General features: G+C 43.3%; 1 protein-coding gene across 4 annotated transcripts in view; it reads right to left on the reverse strand.

Annotated features, from left to right (window-relative positions):
- Positions 1-18127, reverse strand: part of TTYH3 (tweety family member 3) — a 151211-nt gene that overhangs the window by 8543 nt on the left and 124541 nt on the right. The window contains exon 14 of one of the 4 annotated variants that reach the window (XM_056535955.1): positions 9889-9990. The exons of the other annotated variants lie outside the window; for them this stretch is intronic. Within the exon in view, the coding sequence (XP_056391930.1) occupies positions 9910-9990 (81 nt within the window). The 3' untranslated portion in view covers positions 9889-9909. The remainder of the gene's footprint in view (positions 1-9888; positions 9991-18127) is intronic. 4 annotated transcript variants of the gene reach the window in all.

Below are 18127 nucleotides of genomic sequence, written 5' to 3' on the forward strand. Positions count from 1 at the left end.
GAAACAAGAAAGAGAAAAAACACCAACAATATAAAACCCCAGAATTATCGTAATGACAAACAAGGGAGAGGGCGACGGGAGAGCGGTGAGGGGGGTGGGGGGAGGTTTGCAAGCGTAGCTAACCCTCATGCATGCGGCGGGCAAACACATTGTGCCACAGCTCTTCCCTATGCCAAGTGTTTTGGGGGGCTGCAGCCAAAGCCGAGTCGGAAGAAGCACAGCAGGCGGTCAGACACAGTATAAGCACAGACAACGTGAGTCCATTGGAAGGGATCAAGCAAAGGGGGAAGAGGACGTGTTCAGGGGAGTGTGGTTCATAGTGTCAGGGCGGCTGAAATGTGATCACGGAAAGATAGCTTAAGACTAGAGCCAAATCCAATGCTACAGGCTGTAGCGCTCTAGTACGAGGAAACTGAACGAGAAGACTGAATGAGTTTAGGTCATAAATGGTACCCAAAGAGACAGCATCTGCAAGTGCATTGTGGGTCAGAATGACACTACTGTTGCACTCATTTTGCACAAAAGGCCCTCATTTAGCCAACAGGGGCCAAAATGCCCCTTTAGGCCTTAATGCCATCAGTATAGTATGTATGGAATAGCACAGTCTGCAAAAGAGACATCCCGTAAAAAAATGCCTGGTATACTTTTTTTTTTTTCAACAATAGGAGCCTACGGGGTATGGGTGCTACAATTTGCTGTACAGTGGCATCTATAAAGGGTATACATTGGAGAATACTTCCAATATATACTCCAAAGGACACTGCATCAAGCAGTGTGGAAATATCCTTAAAGGGGTAATCCAGTGGTTAAAAACGTATCCCCTATACTAAGGATAGGGGATAAGTTTGAGATCACGGGGGGTCCGACCGCTGGGGCCCCCTGCGATCTCTCTGTACGGGGGCCAGGCTCTCCGGCCAGATAGCAGGTGTCGACCACCGCACGAAGCGGCGGCCGACACGCTCCCTCAATACATCGCTATTTCAGAGCCGGAGATTGCCGAAGGCAGCGCCTGGCTCTGCCATAGAGTTGTATTGAGGGGTCATGTCAGCCGCCGCTTTGTGCGGAGGTTGACACACCCCCTTCCCGTTGGCTGACGGGGCCCCGTACAGGAGATCGTGGGGGGCCCCAGCGGTCGGACCCCCCACGATCTGCAACTTGTCCCCTATCCTTAGGATAGGGGATAAGTTGTTCACCACTGGACTACTCCTTTAAGTTGAGCATTACTGAAGTACACTGTGATGTAGCTGTTAAAGGGGTACTCCACTGCTCAGCGTCGTTTGGAACAAACTTTTCCGAACGCTGGAGCCGGGAACCTCGTGACATCATGCCCCCCCCCCCCCCATTACGTCACGCCCCGCCCCCTCAACACAAGTCTATGGGAGGGGGCATGACGGCTGTCACGCCCCCTCCCATAGACTTACATTGAGGGGGTGGGGCGTGACGTCATGAGGGGGTGGGGCTATGATGTAACGAGCTCCTGACTACAGCGTTCGGGAACAGTTTGTTCCAAATGCTGAGCAGCAAAGTACATCTTTAAGGGACCTGTAAGCCATAAAAGAACAATGCTGGAACATCCTTCCTTAGGAGTCTCTTGGTTGTGCCGCCCCTTTCTTATTATCAATGAATGAATAATGGAGCCTTCAGGAGTAGGGACACAGCATATTATCAAGGGGCAAACTGCGGGCCCTTCTAGACAGGACCACTTCCAGCAGTAAACAAGTGGCGATCTCAGTGATCTCTGCTTCTTAGAGCCATTACAAGGTTTTATCAGTTGTGTGGCCCCTTTAAAATCATCACTATTGGCCACACATTACCTGTACAATGATGTTATCGTCCATACAAAAGATCCAATGAGCCAACAAAGGAGTGTTTGCTTGTTTACACAGGGCGACTATCGGAAACTAGGAATGCTCATTCCCCTAATACATCTGTGTATCAACAACATCCCTAGCAACCAATAGTAAAGTTGCCCACCCCCTCACTGTTTTCGTCCTCGAATACGCAAATATTCGCATATGCGAATATAACGAATATGCGAAATTCATGAATATAGGACGAATATTCGTCTATATATTCGCGAAATATCGCGAATTCGAATATGGCCAATGCCGCTTATCACTACATATATATATATATCACCAAAGGATAAGTTAGCCAGCACTATTGATTCCAAACTATTATATGGACCTGGCTTACAGGTGCACGCTGCTGGGCTAAATATACAGCAACAGAAGAATACAGCAGCACACTGCTAGCACAAAGATATAGATAAAACATTAGTATATAGATACAACATGAAAAGCTATACAGCTATGGTGCAAGAAATGGAAATATAAAATTATGAAGTTATGAAATAGTGAGGTACTTAGCTTGCAAATTGGCGGCCAAATAGCTTGGACCGTCCCACCACAGTAAGGTGACATCCTGTTGCTGTATATTTAGCCCAGCAGTGAGCCCCTGTAAGCCAGGTCCATATAATAGTTTGGAATCAATAGTGCTGGCTAAATTATCCTTTGGTTGTATTACACATACGGGGGAGTGGCTACCTCCATGTTGGCTCTTGCACCCCACCCACCTCTATTAGGTGTATATAAGGTGTCTTGGATGTTTCAGATCCTGCAATGCCCGCTGAACTGTTCACACAGAGGCATATTCACAGTGTAGGGTCCGTCCCAATGAGGTCACCTTACCGTGGTGGGACGGTCCAAGCTATTTGGCCGCCAAATTGCAAGCTAAGTACCTCACTATTTCATAACTTCATAATTTTATATTTCCATTTCTTGCACCATAGCTGTATAGCTTTTCATGTTGTATCTATATACTAATGTTTTATCTATATCTTTGTGCTGCTATATATATATATATATATATATATATATGTATGTTTGTGTGTGTGTGTGTGTGTATATATATATATTTATAAAGTGATAAAAAAAAACTCTGATAGAAAACCAGAATGGTACCAATAAAAACTACACATTACAGCACAAACAAAATAGACACACAGCCCCATAGAGAAAAATAGAAATGTTATGAAGGTCAGAAAAGGGCAATTTTAATATTAATTTGGGGGTGGGACAGTTTTACTTTTAAAATTTATATAATACAACAAAAGCTATATAAATCACTACAATAGTTCTACTCAGTATGCGGATTTGCTGGAAATCCCATGCTAGTCTATGGGAATTCAGGAAAATCCGTAGACCGCTCGCTTTAGCAGCAAACAACTCGCAAGCTACAGAGTTGCCAGCAGTTTTAAATATGTATCCTGTCGCCGCAACATCATTTGACTTGCGTTTAAAGGGGTACTCCAGTGGAAAACTATTTATTTTCTAATGAACTGGTGCCAGAAAGTTATCCAGATTTGTAAATTACTTCTATGTAAAAATCTTAATCCTTCCAGTACTTATCAGCTGCTGTATGCTCCACAGGAAGTTGTGTAGTACTTTCCAGTCTGACCACAGTGCTCTCTGCTGACACCTCTGTCTGTGTCAGGAACTGTCCAGAGCAGGAACAAATCCCCATAGCAAACCTCTCCTGCTCTGGACAGTTTCTGACATGGACAGAGGTGTCAGCAGAGAGCACTGTGGTCAGACTGGAAAGAACAACATAACTTCCTCTGGGACATACAGCAGCTGATAAGTACTGGAAGGATTAAGATTTTTTTACATAGAAGTAATTGACAAATCTGTATAACTTTTTGGCACCAGTTGATTAGAAAAAAATATATACAGTTTTCCACCAGAGTTCCCTTATAGAATGGTGCTGACCTGCAAAATCAGACCCAGAGGCACACTATTATTTCTAACCTTCTTTATCAATCCCCCCCACCCCCTTAAGTATTCCTTAACTAGGGAATACACATGAGTGGAGAAGACTACCCAACACCTTCACCGTGCCCTGTAGTATGGATAGCAAGCACCACACAATCCATAGAGAGGAATTACCATTGGTATAGACTTGCTGGTGTATCAGGGTCTGTGATCAGTTTAGGTTTTTGGGGATTCCTTTAGCAATGGTTATTGGACAGCTACAGACATGTTCACATTAAAACATGTGATGATGAAGTCAGTCTATTTTTAGAGAGAGTCATGCGATAATACCACTATACACAAACGTGCATTTACACTACCTCTATAGATGAATGTGCTTCTATATTACCGCTAAACATACATTTGCGCCTATACTACCGCTATAGATGAATGTGTATCTATATTACCCCTAAACATATATCTGCGTCGATACTACCGCTACAGATAAATGTGCGCCTATACTACCGCTACAGATTAATGTGCGCCTATATTACCGCTATAGATAAATGTATGCCTATACTACCGCTACAGATAAATGTGCGCCTATACTACCGCTATAGATAAATGTATGCCTATACTACCGCTATAGATAAATGTACGCCTATACAACCAATATAGCTAAATGTACGCCTATACTACTGCTACAGATAAATGTACGCCTATACTACCGCTATAGATAAATGTACACCTATACTACCGCTATAGATAAATGTACGCCTATACTACCGCTATAGATAAATGTACGCCTATACTACCGCTATAGATAAATGTACGCCTATACTACCGCTATAGATAAATGTACGCCTATACTACCGCTATAGATAAATGTACGCCTATACAACCACTATAGATAAATGTGCACCTATACTATCGCTATAGATAAATGTATGCCTATACTACCGCTATAGATAAATGTACGCCTATACTACCGCTATAGATAAATGTACGCCTATACTACCGCTATAGATAAATGTACGCCTATACTCCCGCTATAGATAAATGTACGCCTATACTACCGCTATAGACAAATGTGCGCCTATACTCCCGCTATAGATAAATGTACACCTATACTACCGCTATAGATAAATGTACGCCTATACTACCGCTATAGACAAATGTGCGCCTATACTCCCGCTATAGATAAATGTACACCTATACTACCGCTATAGATAAATGTACGCCTATACTACCGCTATAGATAAATGTACGCCTATACTACCGCTATAGATAAATGTACACCTATACTACCGCTATAGATAAATGTACGCCTATACTACCGCTATAGATAAATGTACGCCTATACTACCGCTATAGATAAATGTACGCCTATACTACCGCTATAGATAAATGTACGCCTATACTACCGCTATAGATAAATGTGCACCTATACTATCGCTATAGATAAATGTATGCCTATACTACCGCTATAGATAAATGTACGCCTATACTACCGCTATAGATAAATGTACGCCTATACTACCGCTATAGATAAATGTACGCCTATACTCCCGCTATAGATAAATGTACGCCTATACTACCGCTATAGACAAATGTGCGCCTATACTCCCGCTATAGATAAATGTACACCTATACTACCGCTATAGATAAATGTACGCCTATACTACCGCTATAGACAAATGTGCGCCTATACTCCCGCTATAGATAAATGTACACCTATACTACCGCTATAGATAAATGTACGCCTATACTACCGCTATAGATAAATGTATGCCTGTACAACCACTATAAATGTGCACCTATACTATCGCTATAGATAAATGTATGCCTATACTACCGATATAGATAAATGTATGCCTATACTACCGCTATAGATAAATGTATGCCTATACTACCGCTATAGATAAATGTACGCCTATACTACCGCTATAGATAAATGTACGCCTATACTACCGCTATAGATAAATGTATGCCTATACTACCGCTATAGATAAATGTACGCCTATACTACCGCTATAGATAAATGTACGCCTATACAACCGCTATAGATAAATGTACGCCTATACTACCGCTATAGATAAATGTATGCCTATACTACCGCTATAGATAAATGTGTGTCTATATCACCGCTATAGATAAATGTGTGTCTATATCACCGCTATACATGAATATACGTCTATACTTCCGCTATAGATAAATGTACGATTATACTACCGCTATAGATAAATGTGTGTCTATATCACCGCTATACATGAATATACGTCTATACTTCCGCTATAGATGAATGTGCACCTATACTACCGCTATAGATAAATGTACGATTATACTACCGCTATAGATAAATGTGTGTCTATATCACCGCTACACATGAATATACGTCTATACTTCCGCTATAGATGAATGTGCACCTATACTACTACATGCATGTTTGGTAAAGGAGCAAAGATGAGTGGCGATAATTCTGTCATTGTTAATCCTGGGGGTTAGAAAGGAACAGGAGGATCAGGAAGCACCAGACCTGGCAGACCTTACCCCTGCCACCCCCAACAGTGTCCTGAAGACCATGCACAGCTTGCAGGAAAACGTACACTTTTCATGTTTGTTTTATATTTATGTATTTTTTGTCTATGCTTGATTTACTTTTAGGGCACTTTTTAAATGTTCTAACCTTTTTGTGGCAATAAAAGAGAAAGGCAGAGAAAAGCACAACTGTATAATGCACTAGGTCACTACTTTCTAGGACTGTGATAAACAATGCATATCTAGGATGGCCCCCGGGAGCCGAAATCTGTCAGCACAACTTACTGTTCATACCGCGAAAAACATCCTGTTATGTTACAGGACAAACTAGTAATATATTTCACAGGCTTTTAGAGAGGACCAGTTTGCTTTCCTGACATATATTTAAAGGGGTACTCCGGTGGAAAACTTTTTTTTTTTTTTTTTTTAAATCAACTGGTGCAAGAACATTAACCAGATTTGTAAATTACTTCTATTAAAAAAATCTTAATCCTTCCAGTACTTATTAGCTGCTGAATACTACTGAGAAAATTATTTTCTTTTTGGAACACAGTGCTCTCTGCTGACATCTCTGTCCATTTTAGGAACTGTCCAGAACAGCATTTGTTTGCTATGGGGATTTTCTCCTTCTATGGACAATTCCTAAAATGGACAGAGATGTCAGCAGAGAGCACTGTGCTTGTGATGTCAGCAGAGAGCTCTGTGTTCCAAAAAGAAAAGAATTTCCTCTGTAGTATTCAGCAGCTAATAAGTACTGGAAGGATTAAGATTTTTTTTAATAGAAGTAATTTACAAATCTGTTTGACTTTCTGGCACCAGTTGATTTAAAAAAAAAATGTGTTTTCAACCGGAGTACCCCTTTAAGTAAATACATATCTGGAGCATCTTTTCTTAGGGCTGCGTTGTGTTAGCCTTTCGTTATTCCTCCTGGAAATACATGAATAAATAAACAGCTGGGTGCTGAAAAGGGGTATTCCCATTTGGACATTTATGGAATATCCTAATGCCATAAATGTGACCTGTCTCCAGATCAGAGTCATCCAAGCCACCTCCATCCCGTGGATATGCCATAAATGGGAATACCCCTTTAAATTCCACTTAATGATGTCACGCACCTCACTGACTAGGAGAATGGTTAGTAACGTATTTACAGGAGGAATAACAGAAGCTTTTTAAATGGGCATTATCAGATTCAATGTCTTATACATTAACCTTTCTAATATACTTCATAAAAAATGTTCTCTCCTTTTCATAGAAATTATGGCTTCTAAAAAAGACCACTAGGGGTCCTCATACCATCCAGAACATGATCATGTCCGGCTGGAGCATCATCTTTGTCCCAGCTGAAGCACAGGCAGGGAAAAAGTCCAGGAAGTGAGGGCGGGGTTAGCACTCCTCTGTGCTTACTTCTGTCCTATCAGACTGCAGCATGAACACAGAGAGGAAGGGGTTACAGAGCAGCCTGCGGTGATTGGATGAAGAGACCCAGCACAGCACAGCAGACTCATGGATGAAGTGAATGCATGGCGAGTGAGGGCGGGCTCAGTGCCTGCCTTGGACACTCCCCTTCCTGAGCAGTGGGAATCAGAAGAAGCGAGCAGCAGATTTGTAAATAAAATACAGACGCTAAACACATAAAAAAAGACATGTAAAGTATCTGCATGATCTAGTGAGTAACGTATATAAGCATTACTTTTTTCTGTGATATCACAGGTACACTTTAATTGTTTCTCTTCCACTTGCTGACTGGATGGATTTTAATGGACAGGCCTCACTGACTAGGGCAGTGTTTCCTAACCAGGGTGCCTCCAGCTGTTCTGCAACAGCTGGAGGCACCCTGGTCAGGAAACCCTGAACTAGGAGAACAGAAATAGTCAATTTGTGCTTTTCCAGGAAAAACAAAATTGGGGTGAACCAACCTAGAGTTCTAAGAAAAGATGCTCCAGCATTGTGGCATGTCCACAAGTGTAGAATATATTGTAATGAAATGTAATTTCTGCAAATAGTTAAAGGGTACCTTTCATCAAAAAAAAAAAAAGCTTTTGATATATTCTAGATTAATGAATGCAGAATAACTTTCCAATTGCATGTTATAAAAAAATATGCTTCTTTCTATTTAATTTTCCACTTTGACAAAAATGAACACTAGAGGTCTCCATACCAGTCCTGGCCGCAAGCACTTTTTATAGATTTCAGACTCATGCTGGAGTCCTACATATCAGACTGCAGTCGGGACACAGACAAGCTCAGCTCAGCAGAGAGAAGAAAGATCGGAGCCCAGATAGTAAAATGAATGAGAGCATGCAGAAAGGCAGAGTCAGGAGTATGCCCTGCAGTGCTATGAGCCCAGTTCTGGCTCCTGTCTGACTGAAAAGCAGGGAGCAGTGCTGAGCTTGTCTGTGTCCCGGCAGCAGTCTGAGATTTAGGACTCAAGCATGAGTCTGAAATCTTTAAAAAGGGCTTGCGGCCAGGACTGGTAGGGAGACCTCTAGTGGTCATTTTTCCAAAGTGGAAAGAAGCATATTTTTTAATAACATGCTATTGGAATGTTATTCTGCATACATTAATCTATAATGTATCAAAAGTTTTTTTGATGAAGGGTACCCTTTAAAGGAGTAGTCCAGTGGTGACCCAGTGGTGAACAACTTATTCCCTATCCTAAGGATAGGGGATAAGTTGCAGATCGCGGGGGGTCCGACCGCTGGCGCCCCCTGCGATCTCCCGTAAGGAGCCCCGACAGCGGGAAGGGGGCGTGTCGACCTCCGCACGAAGCCGCGGCCTACACGCCCCCTCAATACAACTCTATGGCAGAGCCGAAGCGCTGCCTTCGGCAATCTCCGGCTCTGCCATAGAGCTGTATTGAGGGTTCGTGTCGGCCGCCGCTTCGTGCGTCGACACCCGCTATCTGGCCGAAGAGCTTGGCCCCAGTACAGAGAGATCGCAGGGGGCCCCAGCGGTTGGGCCCCCGCGATCTCAAACTTATCCCTTAGGATAGGGGATAAGTTTTTCACCACTGGACTACCCCTTTAACATGAAGCAAGATGCCTGTGTAGTACAAGTTTGCAAAATACACATTTTGTTTATATATATATATATATATATATATATTTATATAGTTCGGGGAGAATACAGGCAGTAGAAGTAGAAGCTATAGAAGAATGAGAATATGAATGGGTAAACAATCAGTGGCTGATCGCTTGGCACATGCTCACTTGGCATGCCGAGACTGGTGTAAAGTGGGGCATCTGCGCCAATGACAGCTTCTTGGGCAAAGATGTCGTACACGATACAGGATATCCATACATTAGGCCAGTGCTTCCCATATTGCAAAACTACAACTCCCATCATTCCCGGACAGCCTTCGGCTGTCCGGGAATGATGGGAGTTGTAGTTTTGCAACAGCTGGAGGCACCATGACTGAAGAACACTGCATTAGGCACATGTGGCACTATTATGTAGATCTGTCCCGTTTCAGGAGTTGGTGGAGAAGTGTAAAGTATAGGCGCTGGCTGGGAAGGAGGAAGAGTAAAGGAGAAGAGTGCAGGGTAGGGAGAAGGAGAGGGTCGAGTGAGGGAGAGGAGGACCTTTGTTGCAGTACCTGTTCCAATAGAGAGCGATGTTACCAGTACGTCCGAGCACTGTCCGAGGGTTTAAACTGCCAGCTCAAATGGCTGCTACTGTCCATCGCAGCCAAATACAACTGTGATGTTGCGAGAAAGAAAGAGAAAAAGAAAGTGGAGCCTGAACGTGCATGAAACATGATACAGTGCAGCCGACACATCATGGCGAATTAGACATCCATGTGTGCGCAAGAGGGAGGAGGGCGCTACCACTCTACAGGAATAGCCCTGGGTCAAGAACGGAGCACAAGGGGGGGGAACGGGAAGACTGGGAGAAGAGATACCAACAAACACTTGGTGAGACGTCACGATCATCTGAATCAAACAGGGCACTACTGTGTGGTCCTGCGCTTAAGGTACCAATACCCATTAGTTATCATAGGTGTGCATAATGGAGAAGTGAATGACCCCCATATTCTGCAGGAGACTCATACACTCTTGGCTGGTGGTGGGCCATAGGGCATCCCCTTATACAGTAAATGTGGCAATAAAAATAACCGCTGAATACCTTATGTATATGGTGGTGCGACAACTATTCCTCGGCAGATGATGTTGGATAGGGCGGCGTCTAATTTCAAGGGGGAAATAAATCAGCCAGTGGTTGAGTCTTCAATCCAAGTTGATTATCCCCTACAATCAGCTATAAGTGGTTTAATCCCTATCTCCAGCCTGTGTGACCTCCACGTACAGTGGGGCAAAAAAGAATTTAGTCAGCCACCAATTGTGCAAGTTCTCCCACTTAAAAAGATGAGAGGGGCCTGTAATTGTCATCATAGATATAACTCAACTACGAGAGACCTAATGAGAAAAAATATTCATAAAATCGCATTGTCTGATTTTTAAAGAATTTATTTGCAAATTATGGTGGAAAATAAGTATTTGGTCACCTACAAACAAGCAGGATTTCTGGCTCTCACAGACCTGTAACTTCTTCTTTAAGAGTCTCCCCTGTCCTCCACTCGTTACCTGTATTAATGGCACCTGTTTGAACTTGTTATCAGTATAAAAGACACCTGTCCACAACCTCAAACAGTCACACTCCAAACTCCACTATGGCCAAGACCAAAGAGCTGTCGAAGGACACCAGAAACAAAAATGTAGACCTGCACCAAGCTGGGAAGACTAAACCTGCAATAGACAAGCAGCTTGGTGTGAAGAAATCAACTGTGGGAGCAATTATTAGAAAATGGGAGACATACAAGACCACTGATAATCTCCCCCGATCTGGGGCTCCACGCAAGATCTCAGCCCGTGGTGTCAAAATGATCACAAGAACGGTGAGCAAAAATATCAGAACCACACAGTGGGAACCTAGTGAATGACCTGCAGAGAGCTGGGACCAAAGTATCAAAGGCTACCATCAGTAACACACTACGCTGCCAGGGACTCAAATCATGCAGTGCAAGATGTGTCCCCCTGCTTAAGCCAGTACATGTCCGGACAGGTCTGAAGTTTGCTAGAGAGCATTTGGATGATCCAGAAGAGGATTGGGAGAATGTCACATGGTCAGATGAAACCAAAGTAGAACTTTTTGGTAAAAACTCAACTTGTCGTGTTTGAAGGAGAAAAAATGCTGAGTTGCATCCAAAGAACACCATATCTACTGTGAAGCATGGGGGTGGAAACATCATGCTTTGGGGCTGTTTTACTGCTAAGGGACCAGGATGACTGATCTGTGTAAATAAAAGAATGAATGGGCCCATGTATCGTGAGATTTTGAGTGAAAACCTCCTTCCATCAGCAAGGACATTGAAGATGAAACGTGGCTGGGTCTTTCAGCATGACAATGATCCCAAACACACCGCCTGGGCAATGAAGGAGTGGCTTCCTAAGAAGCATTTCAATGTCCTGGAGTGGCCTAGCCAGTCTCCAGATCTCAACCCCATAGAAAACCTTTGGAGGGAGTTGAAAGTCTGTGTTGCCCAGCGACAGCCCCAAAAACATCACTGCTCTAGAGGAGATCTGCATGAAGGAATGGGCCAAAATAGCAGCAACAGTGTGTGAAAACCTTGTGAAGACTTACAGAAAACGTTTGACCTCTGTCATTGCCAACAAAGGGGATATAACAAAGTATTGTGATGAACTTTCGTTATTGACCAAATACTTATTTTCACCCATAATTTGCAAACAAATTCTTTAAAAAATCAGACAATGTGATTTTATGGTTTTTTTTCTCATTATGTCTCTCATAGTTGAGGTATACCTATGATGGAAATTACAGGCCTCTCATCTTTTTAAGTGGGAGAACTTGCACAATTGGTGGCTGACTAAACACCTTTTTGCCCCACTGTATGCTCTCCCAACACTCCACACTCTTGTTCGCTGTATACACTTAATCTGCAGACGCTTAATTGTTTTAAATGATATAAATTTTAAATACATTTTTAAATAAAGATTATTTAGAAATATGCTTGATATTGCATGTCAAATTTGAAAGTACAGTTTAAGTTGAAATTGGGGGGATAATCGGCCATTAGTTCACTCCCCCACTTTCATTGAGAAAACATGCAGGCTGAGCGGAGGGCATCGGGAGGAGATAGCCGTCAGCCTAATGCAGTGTTTCCCAACCAGAGTGCCTCCAGGTGTTGCAAAACTACAACTCCCAGCATGCCTGGACAGCCAAAGGCTGTCCAGGCATGCTGAAAGTTGTAGTTTTGCAACATCTGGAGGCACTCTGGTTGGGAAACACTGGCCTAATAAATTTGGCCAGCAGCTATTGAAGACTCATCCATCAAGTTGTTCCTACTTGCATGGAATGATCTCTCCAAACCATTAGACCCCCAAATGCAGAGAACTTATCCCACCAACCATGTCTCGCAATGTCCATCAGCTAGTTTACACATATTCTTAAGAACTTTGAAGGAAATCTGTTATCAGTATCACCTGCACTAACCTGTCACACAGGCTTGTAGTGCGGGTGATACTGATCAAAATGATACTTACAATGTCCTGAATGGCCCAGCCATTGCGCCGCTATCGCTGTTTTTCTTTTTATGTAAATGAGGTCCTTGGGGCATAGGCGGAGCTAGGACCGGAGCTCCGGGCACCCAACGTGATCTTCTGCCAGGCGGGCGCTCCGTCTGGCTCATCAATATGCACGGCCTCCCTCCCTGCTCTCGCGGCAGCTTTTCGCCACAGCGCATGCACTGCTCCCAGGGTACACCCGGAAGCGGTGTCAGTTTCAGCCTCATGGGGTGCCCGGAGCTCCAGTCCTAGCTCCGCCTATTCCCCAAGGACCTCATTTGCATGAAAAGAAAAACAGCGATAACGGCGCAACGGCTGGGCCATTCAGGACATTGTAAATAGAGATGAGCGAACTTACAGTAAATTCGATTCGTCACAAACTTCTCGGCTCGGCAGTTGATGACTTTTCCTGCATAAATTAGTTCAGCCTTCAGGTGCTCCGGTGGGATGGAAAAGGTGGATACAGTCGTAGGAAAGAGTCTCCTAGCAATGTATCCACCTTTTCCAGCCCACCGGAGCACCTGAAAGCTGAACTAATTAATGCAGGAAAAGCCATCAACTGCCGAGCCGAGAAGTTCGTGACGAATAAAATTTACTGTAAGTTCGCTCATCTCTAATTGTAAGTATCATTTTGATCAGTATCACCTGTATGACAGGTTAGTGCAGGTGATACTGATGACAGATTTGCTTTAAAGGCTATGGACACCTTTGGATAGAAAAAGGGGCCTATGTTAGCGGTTAACAGTTATGCATGTTGCATACATACAGATTCTTTTCATGTGGATGAGTCCTTGCCGTAGTACAGTTGTATGTGAGGTCTGCATGTTCAGGAGTCTACAGTTTAAAGGGGTACTCCGCCCCTAGACATCTTATCCCCTATCAAAAGGATAGGGGATAAGGTGTTTGATCTGGAGACCCACGCGATCTCGGCTGCGGCACCCCAAACATCCGGTGCATGGAGCAAACATCGCTCCGTGCCGGATGACTGGCGATGCGGGGCGGAGGCTCATGACGTCACGATCACGCCCCGCTCGTGAAGTCATGGCCACACCCCTCAATGCAAGTCTTTGGATAGGGGATAAGATGTTTAGGGGCGGAGTACCCCTTTGAGGTGTGAGCCCATGTGAATTCCCTCTGCAAACTGTCTTGTATCTTCTTCCCTACCTATCCCCAGAATGTATGAGCTGCCCTCCTTGTATGCTCTCCCAACCTTCCACACTCCTGTCTGCTGTGTACAACCCCCTCCATGCTGCTTACTCTAACACAGAGATGGGAGAGGGAGAACAGTATGCTGCAAAATGGTGTTTAAAAAATAGCCTAATTCTGCATTAAGGAACACAGCGTTTACCTTGGGAAATCTGCTTTCCCGTGTGATTCTCCCCTGCAATCTGCCCTTTGAGTGGTTTTAGGCTAGGTTTCCACTTGTTTATAGATTTTTTTGGTTTTTCGTTTTCTTTAAAAAAAAAAAAATGCCACAAAAAACTGCTCTGTCACTTTTGCACTCCCAAAATGCAGTTTTGTGGCCTTTTTTTTATTAAAATTTTTTAATTTTGCCTTTTTTTTTCAAGTCATGTGATTCATTAATTATGTAAATCAAGGATTTTTATTGAAGAAATTGATGGAAGAAATGGGGGATTAAAAAAAAGCCAGAAAAAAATACCAATGCTCAACCCACAGTTTTTTTTATTTTTTTTATTTTTTTTTTACTCCCATAGACTTCTAGAAAAAAACGTCTCAACATGCTGGAAATTATGAACTGCTGGAAAAGGCCCTAAAAAAATAGTTTAAAAAAACTGTTAAAAAGTTAAAAATAGTTAAAAATAACTGCAAGTGGGTATGGAGTTTCATAAATCCCTATTAACATCTGGCCGTAGCATTTTTTTTTTTTTTTTACTAAACAAATGCTGTGCGGCTGTAGCCTTATAACTATCTCCATCCTGTGTGACCTCCATGTATGCTCTCCCAACCCTCCACACTCTTGCTTGCTGTATACACTCATTCTGCACACGCTAAATAAAAGAAAATTTTTAATGAAGACTATTTGGAAAGTTGCTTTGTTTTGCATTGAAGGTGTCGATAGCCTTTAAGATCCTTAAAGGGGTACTCCGGTGGGAAACTATTTTTGTATTATTAACTGGTGCCAGAAAGTTAAACAGATTTGTAAATTACTTCTATTAAAAAATGTTAATCCTTCCAGTACTTATCAGCTGCTGTATGCTCCACAGGAAGTTCCTTTCTACCTGACCACAAATCTTTATCTTTCCGGTACTTATCAGCTGCTGTATGCTCCAGAGTGCCGGGTTATTTTCTTTATTTTCCGATATGCTCCAGAGGAAGTTGTGTAGTTCTTTCCAGCCTGACCACAGTGCTCTCTGCTGACACCTCTGTCCATGTCAGGAACTGTCCAAATCCCATAGTAAACCTCTCCTGCTCCGGACAGTTCCTGACATGGACAGAGGTGTCAGCAGAGAGCACTGTGGTCAGGCTGGAAAGAACTACACAACTTCCTCTGGAGCATATCGGAAAATAAAGAAAATGACCCGGCACTCTGGAGCATACAGCAGCTGATAAGTACCGAAAAGATAAAGATTTTTTAATAGAAGTAATTTACAAATCTGTTTAACTTTCTGGCACCAGTTGATTTGAAAAAAAAAAAAAAAAACTGTTTTCCACCGGAGTACCCCTTTAATGGAATTAATAGCAAAAAATAAGTCAATCCTTTCAACTAGACTGGATCCCATCAAGGTATGGAGAACGGATAAGGAGATGTAAAGAGAACGTATACTATTCTCGTCATCCCTATTTGTGTGCCATCGTCTTCCCCATTACTACAGTACTGTATGAGCGGGTACGATGAGGGATGTCATAGTAATGAGTTATAATTAGACAAGCCTTCCGTGGCCATTCCATTTCCTTGTTAATATTCCCTTTAATGAGCCGCCCCCGGGGGAGAAGGCAGGCGCTGGAGTCTACAGAGGATGCAACGGGGTCATCTGTCAATTCTGAAAGCAGTCTTTTTTACTTACCATCCATATAAAACATATCAATAACTACTTTACGGCATTTTATAGTGGTAAATAGTTTTTTTTTAAATTACTTTTATACCAGTGTCCCCCCCCCCCCCCCCCCCAGCAGTGGGAAAGCCATAGGTTGGGGAACAGTAAGCTCCTAAGCTCCCTCTAGTGGTGACAGCAGGCAGCCAGGATTTTATGAATGAACTATAAGGTCACGGTGTCAAAATTTGAACATCAAGAACTGGCAGCATTTGAAGATTCTGCTCTGCAGACAGGTTTATGCAATGGCCATTGACTGAGATTCGGAAGCAGAAAAGTGTGCACCTGTAATGTAAGAAGGCTGCGGAGATCACGGTTATTTGCATGCAACCTTCATTCCTTTAGGTCAGTGTTTTCCAACTAGGACGCTTCCAGCTGTTGCAAAACTACAACTTCCAGCATGCCCGGACAGCCAGGGTGCCTCCAGCTGTTGCAAAACTACAGCTCCCAGCATGCCTGGACACCCAGGGTGCCTCCAGCTGTTGCAAAACTACAGCTCCCAGCATGCCTGAACAGCCAGGGTGCCTCCAGCTGTTGCAAAACTACAACTCCCAGCATGCCTGGACAGCCAGGGTGCCTCCAGCTGTTGCAAAACTACAGCTCCCAGCATGCCTGGACAGCCAGGGTGCCTCCAGCTGTTGCAAAACTACAGCTCCCAGCATGCCTGGACAGCCAGGGTGCCTCCAGCTGTTGCAAAACTACAACTCCCAGCATGCCTGGACAGCCAGGGTGCCTCCAGCTGTTGCAAAACTACAACTCCCAGCATGCCCGGATACCCAGGGTGTCTCAAGCTGTTGCAAAACTACAACTCCCAGCATGCCCGGACAGCCAACGGCTGTCCGGGCATGCTGGGAGTTGTAGTTTTGCAACAGCTGGAGGCACCCTGGTTGAGAAACACTGCTTCATGTCATATAAGTAAACCATAAAGCATGATATCGCCAAGATAATTCACCATTATGACCACACAGACTTGGGGCAAAAAAATTAAAAAATAACGCTGCGCATAAATGTCAGAGCCATCTACAGTATGTGTGAGTGTAGTTCTGACAGCAGCCACAGAGGTGTCCACCCTTACCTTTCGGAAAATTTTGCTTTCCCGTTGAACAAATTTGGCGCATTATTGCGACATGCCATCAAAACCTTTGATGGGCTGCAATTCACATAGCAACCACTGGGGGGGCTGCATGTAGCATAAATAGCTCCTTACAAAGTAATGCAAAAACATATATTTTATTTGTATTAAAAGCGTTAAAGATAACTTTTTTTTTTAACATGTCGATCAAACCTGTCAAAAGTTGTTGATCTCATCGGGTCTCATTGCTGAGACCCGCTGCGATCGTGAGCTATTAGCCGGGGAAGCGGGCGGCATAGTGCGCCACTTCCCGGCCGGACGAGAGATCCGTCCATTTACTTCTAGCTGAATGTAACAGGCTTCTTACAGTCATGTTACAACAGACTTTACCTGGAGGAGTAGGGGGATGTATGTGACCAGCTCCATGCACATGGCTTTGGTTTTGGAATGAGATGTATGCACAAGCACATATGGATGGGATGTTTAGGTGTTCACATACTTTTGGCCATGTAGTGTGGAATTAGCTCAGATTCCTTACTATAAAAAAAAAAAAAAAAAAAAAAAAAACTCTGCTTCTACATTCTCTTGAAATATTTATTTTTTCCCCCCCAAAAACAGTGGTCTCCAAACTATGGCTCTCCAGCTGTTGCAAAACTACAACTCCCAGCATGCTGGAAGTTGTAGCTTTGTAACATCTGGAGGGCCACAAATTTCGAGACCACTCTTCTAAAACTTCTACAGTCATGGACCGTTAAAGGTTCCCTTATGTTATTATCTCAAAGAACAATGCTGGGGCTGAGTGATGGACTGAATTGGTCCATATAGTCAAACAAAGGTTCATGCCGATGAATATTTCACCACGTTCCAGCACGTTGGCGGGAAAGTAAACTTGGACCCAACGTATTTAAAAGGGGCTATCCAGGAAAAAAAAAAAATTTTTTAATATATCAACTGGCTCCAGAAAGTTAAACAGATTTGTAAATTACTTCTATTAAAAAAAAATCTTCATCCTTTCAGTACTTATGAGCTGCTTAAGTTGAGTTGTTCTTTTCTGTCTAAGTGCTCTCTGATGACGCGTGTCTCGGGAACCGTCCAGAGTAGAAGCAAATCCCCATAGCAAACCTCTTC

The sequence above is a fragment of the Hyla sarda genome, chromosome 8 (genome assembly GCF_029499605.1).
Source record: "Hyla sarda isolate aHylSar1 chromosome 8, aHylSar1.hap1, whole genome shotgun sequence".
Classification (NCBI taxonomy): Eukaryota; Metazoa; Chordata; class Amphibia; order Anura; family Hylidae; genus Hyla; species Hyla sarda.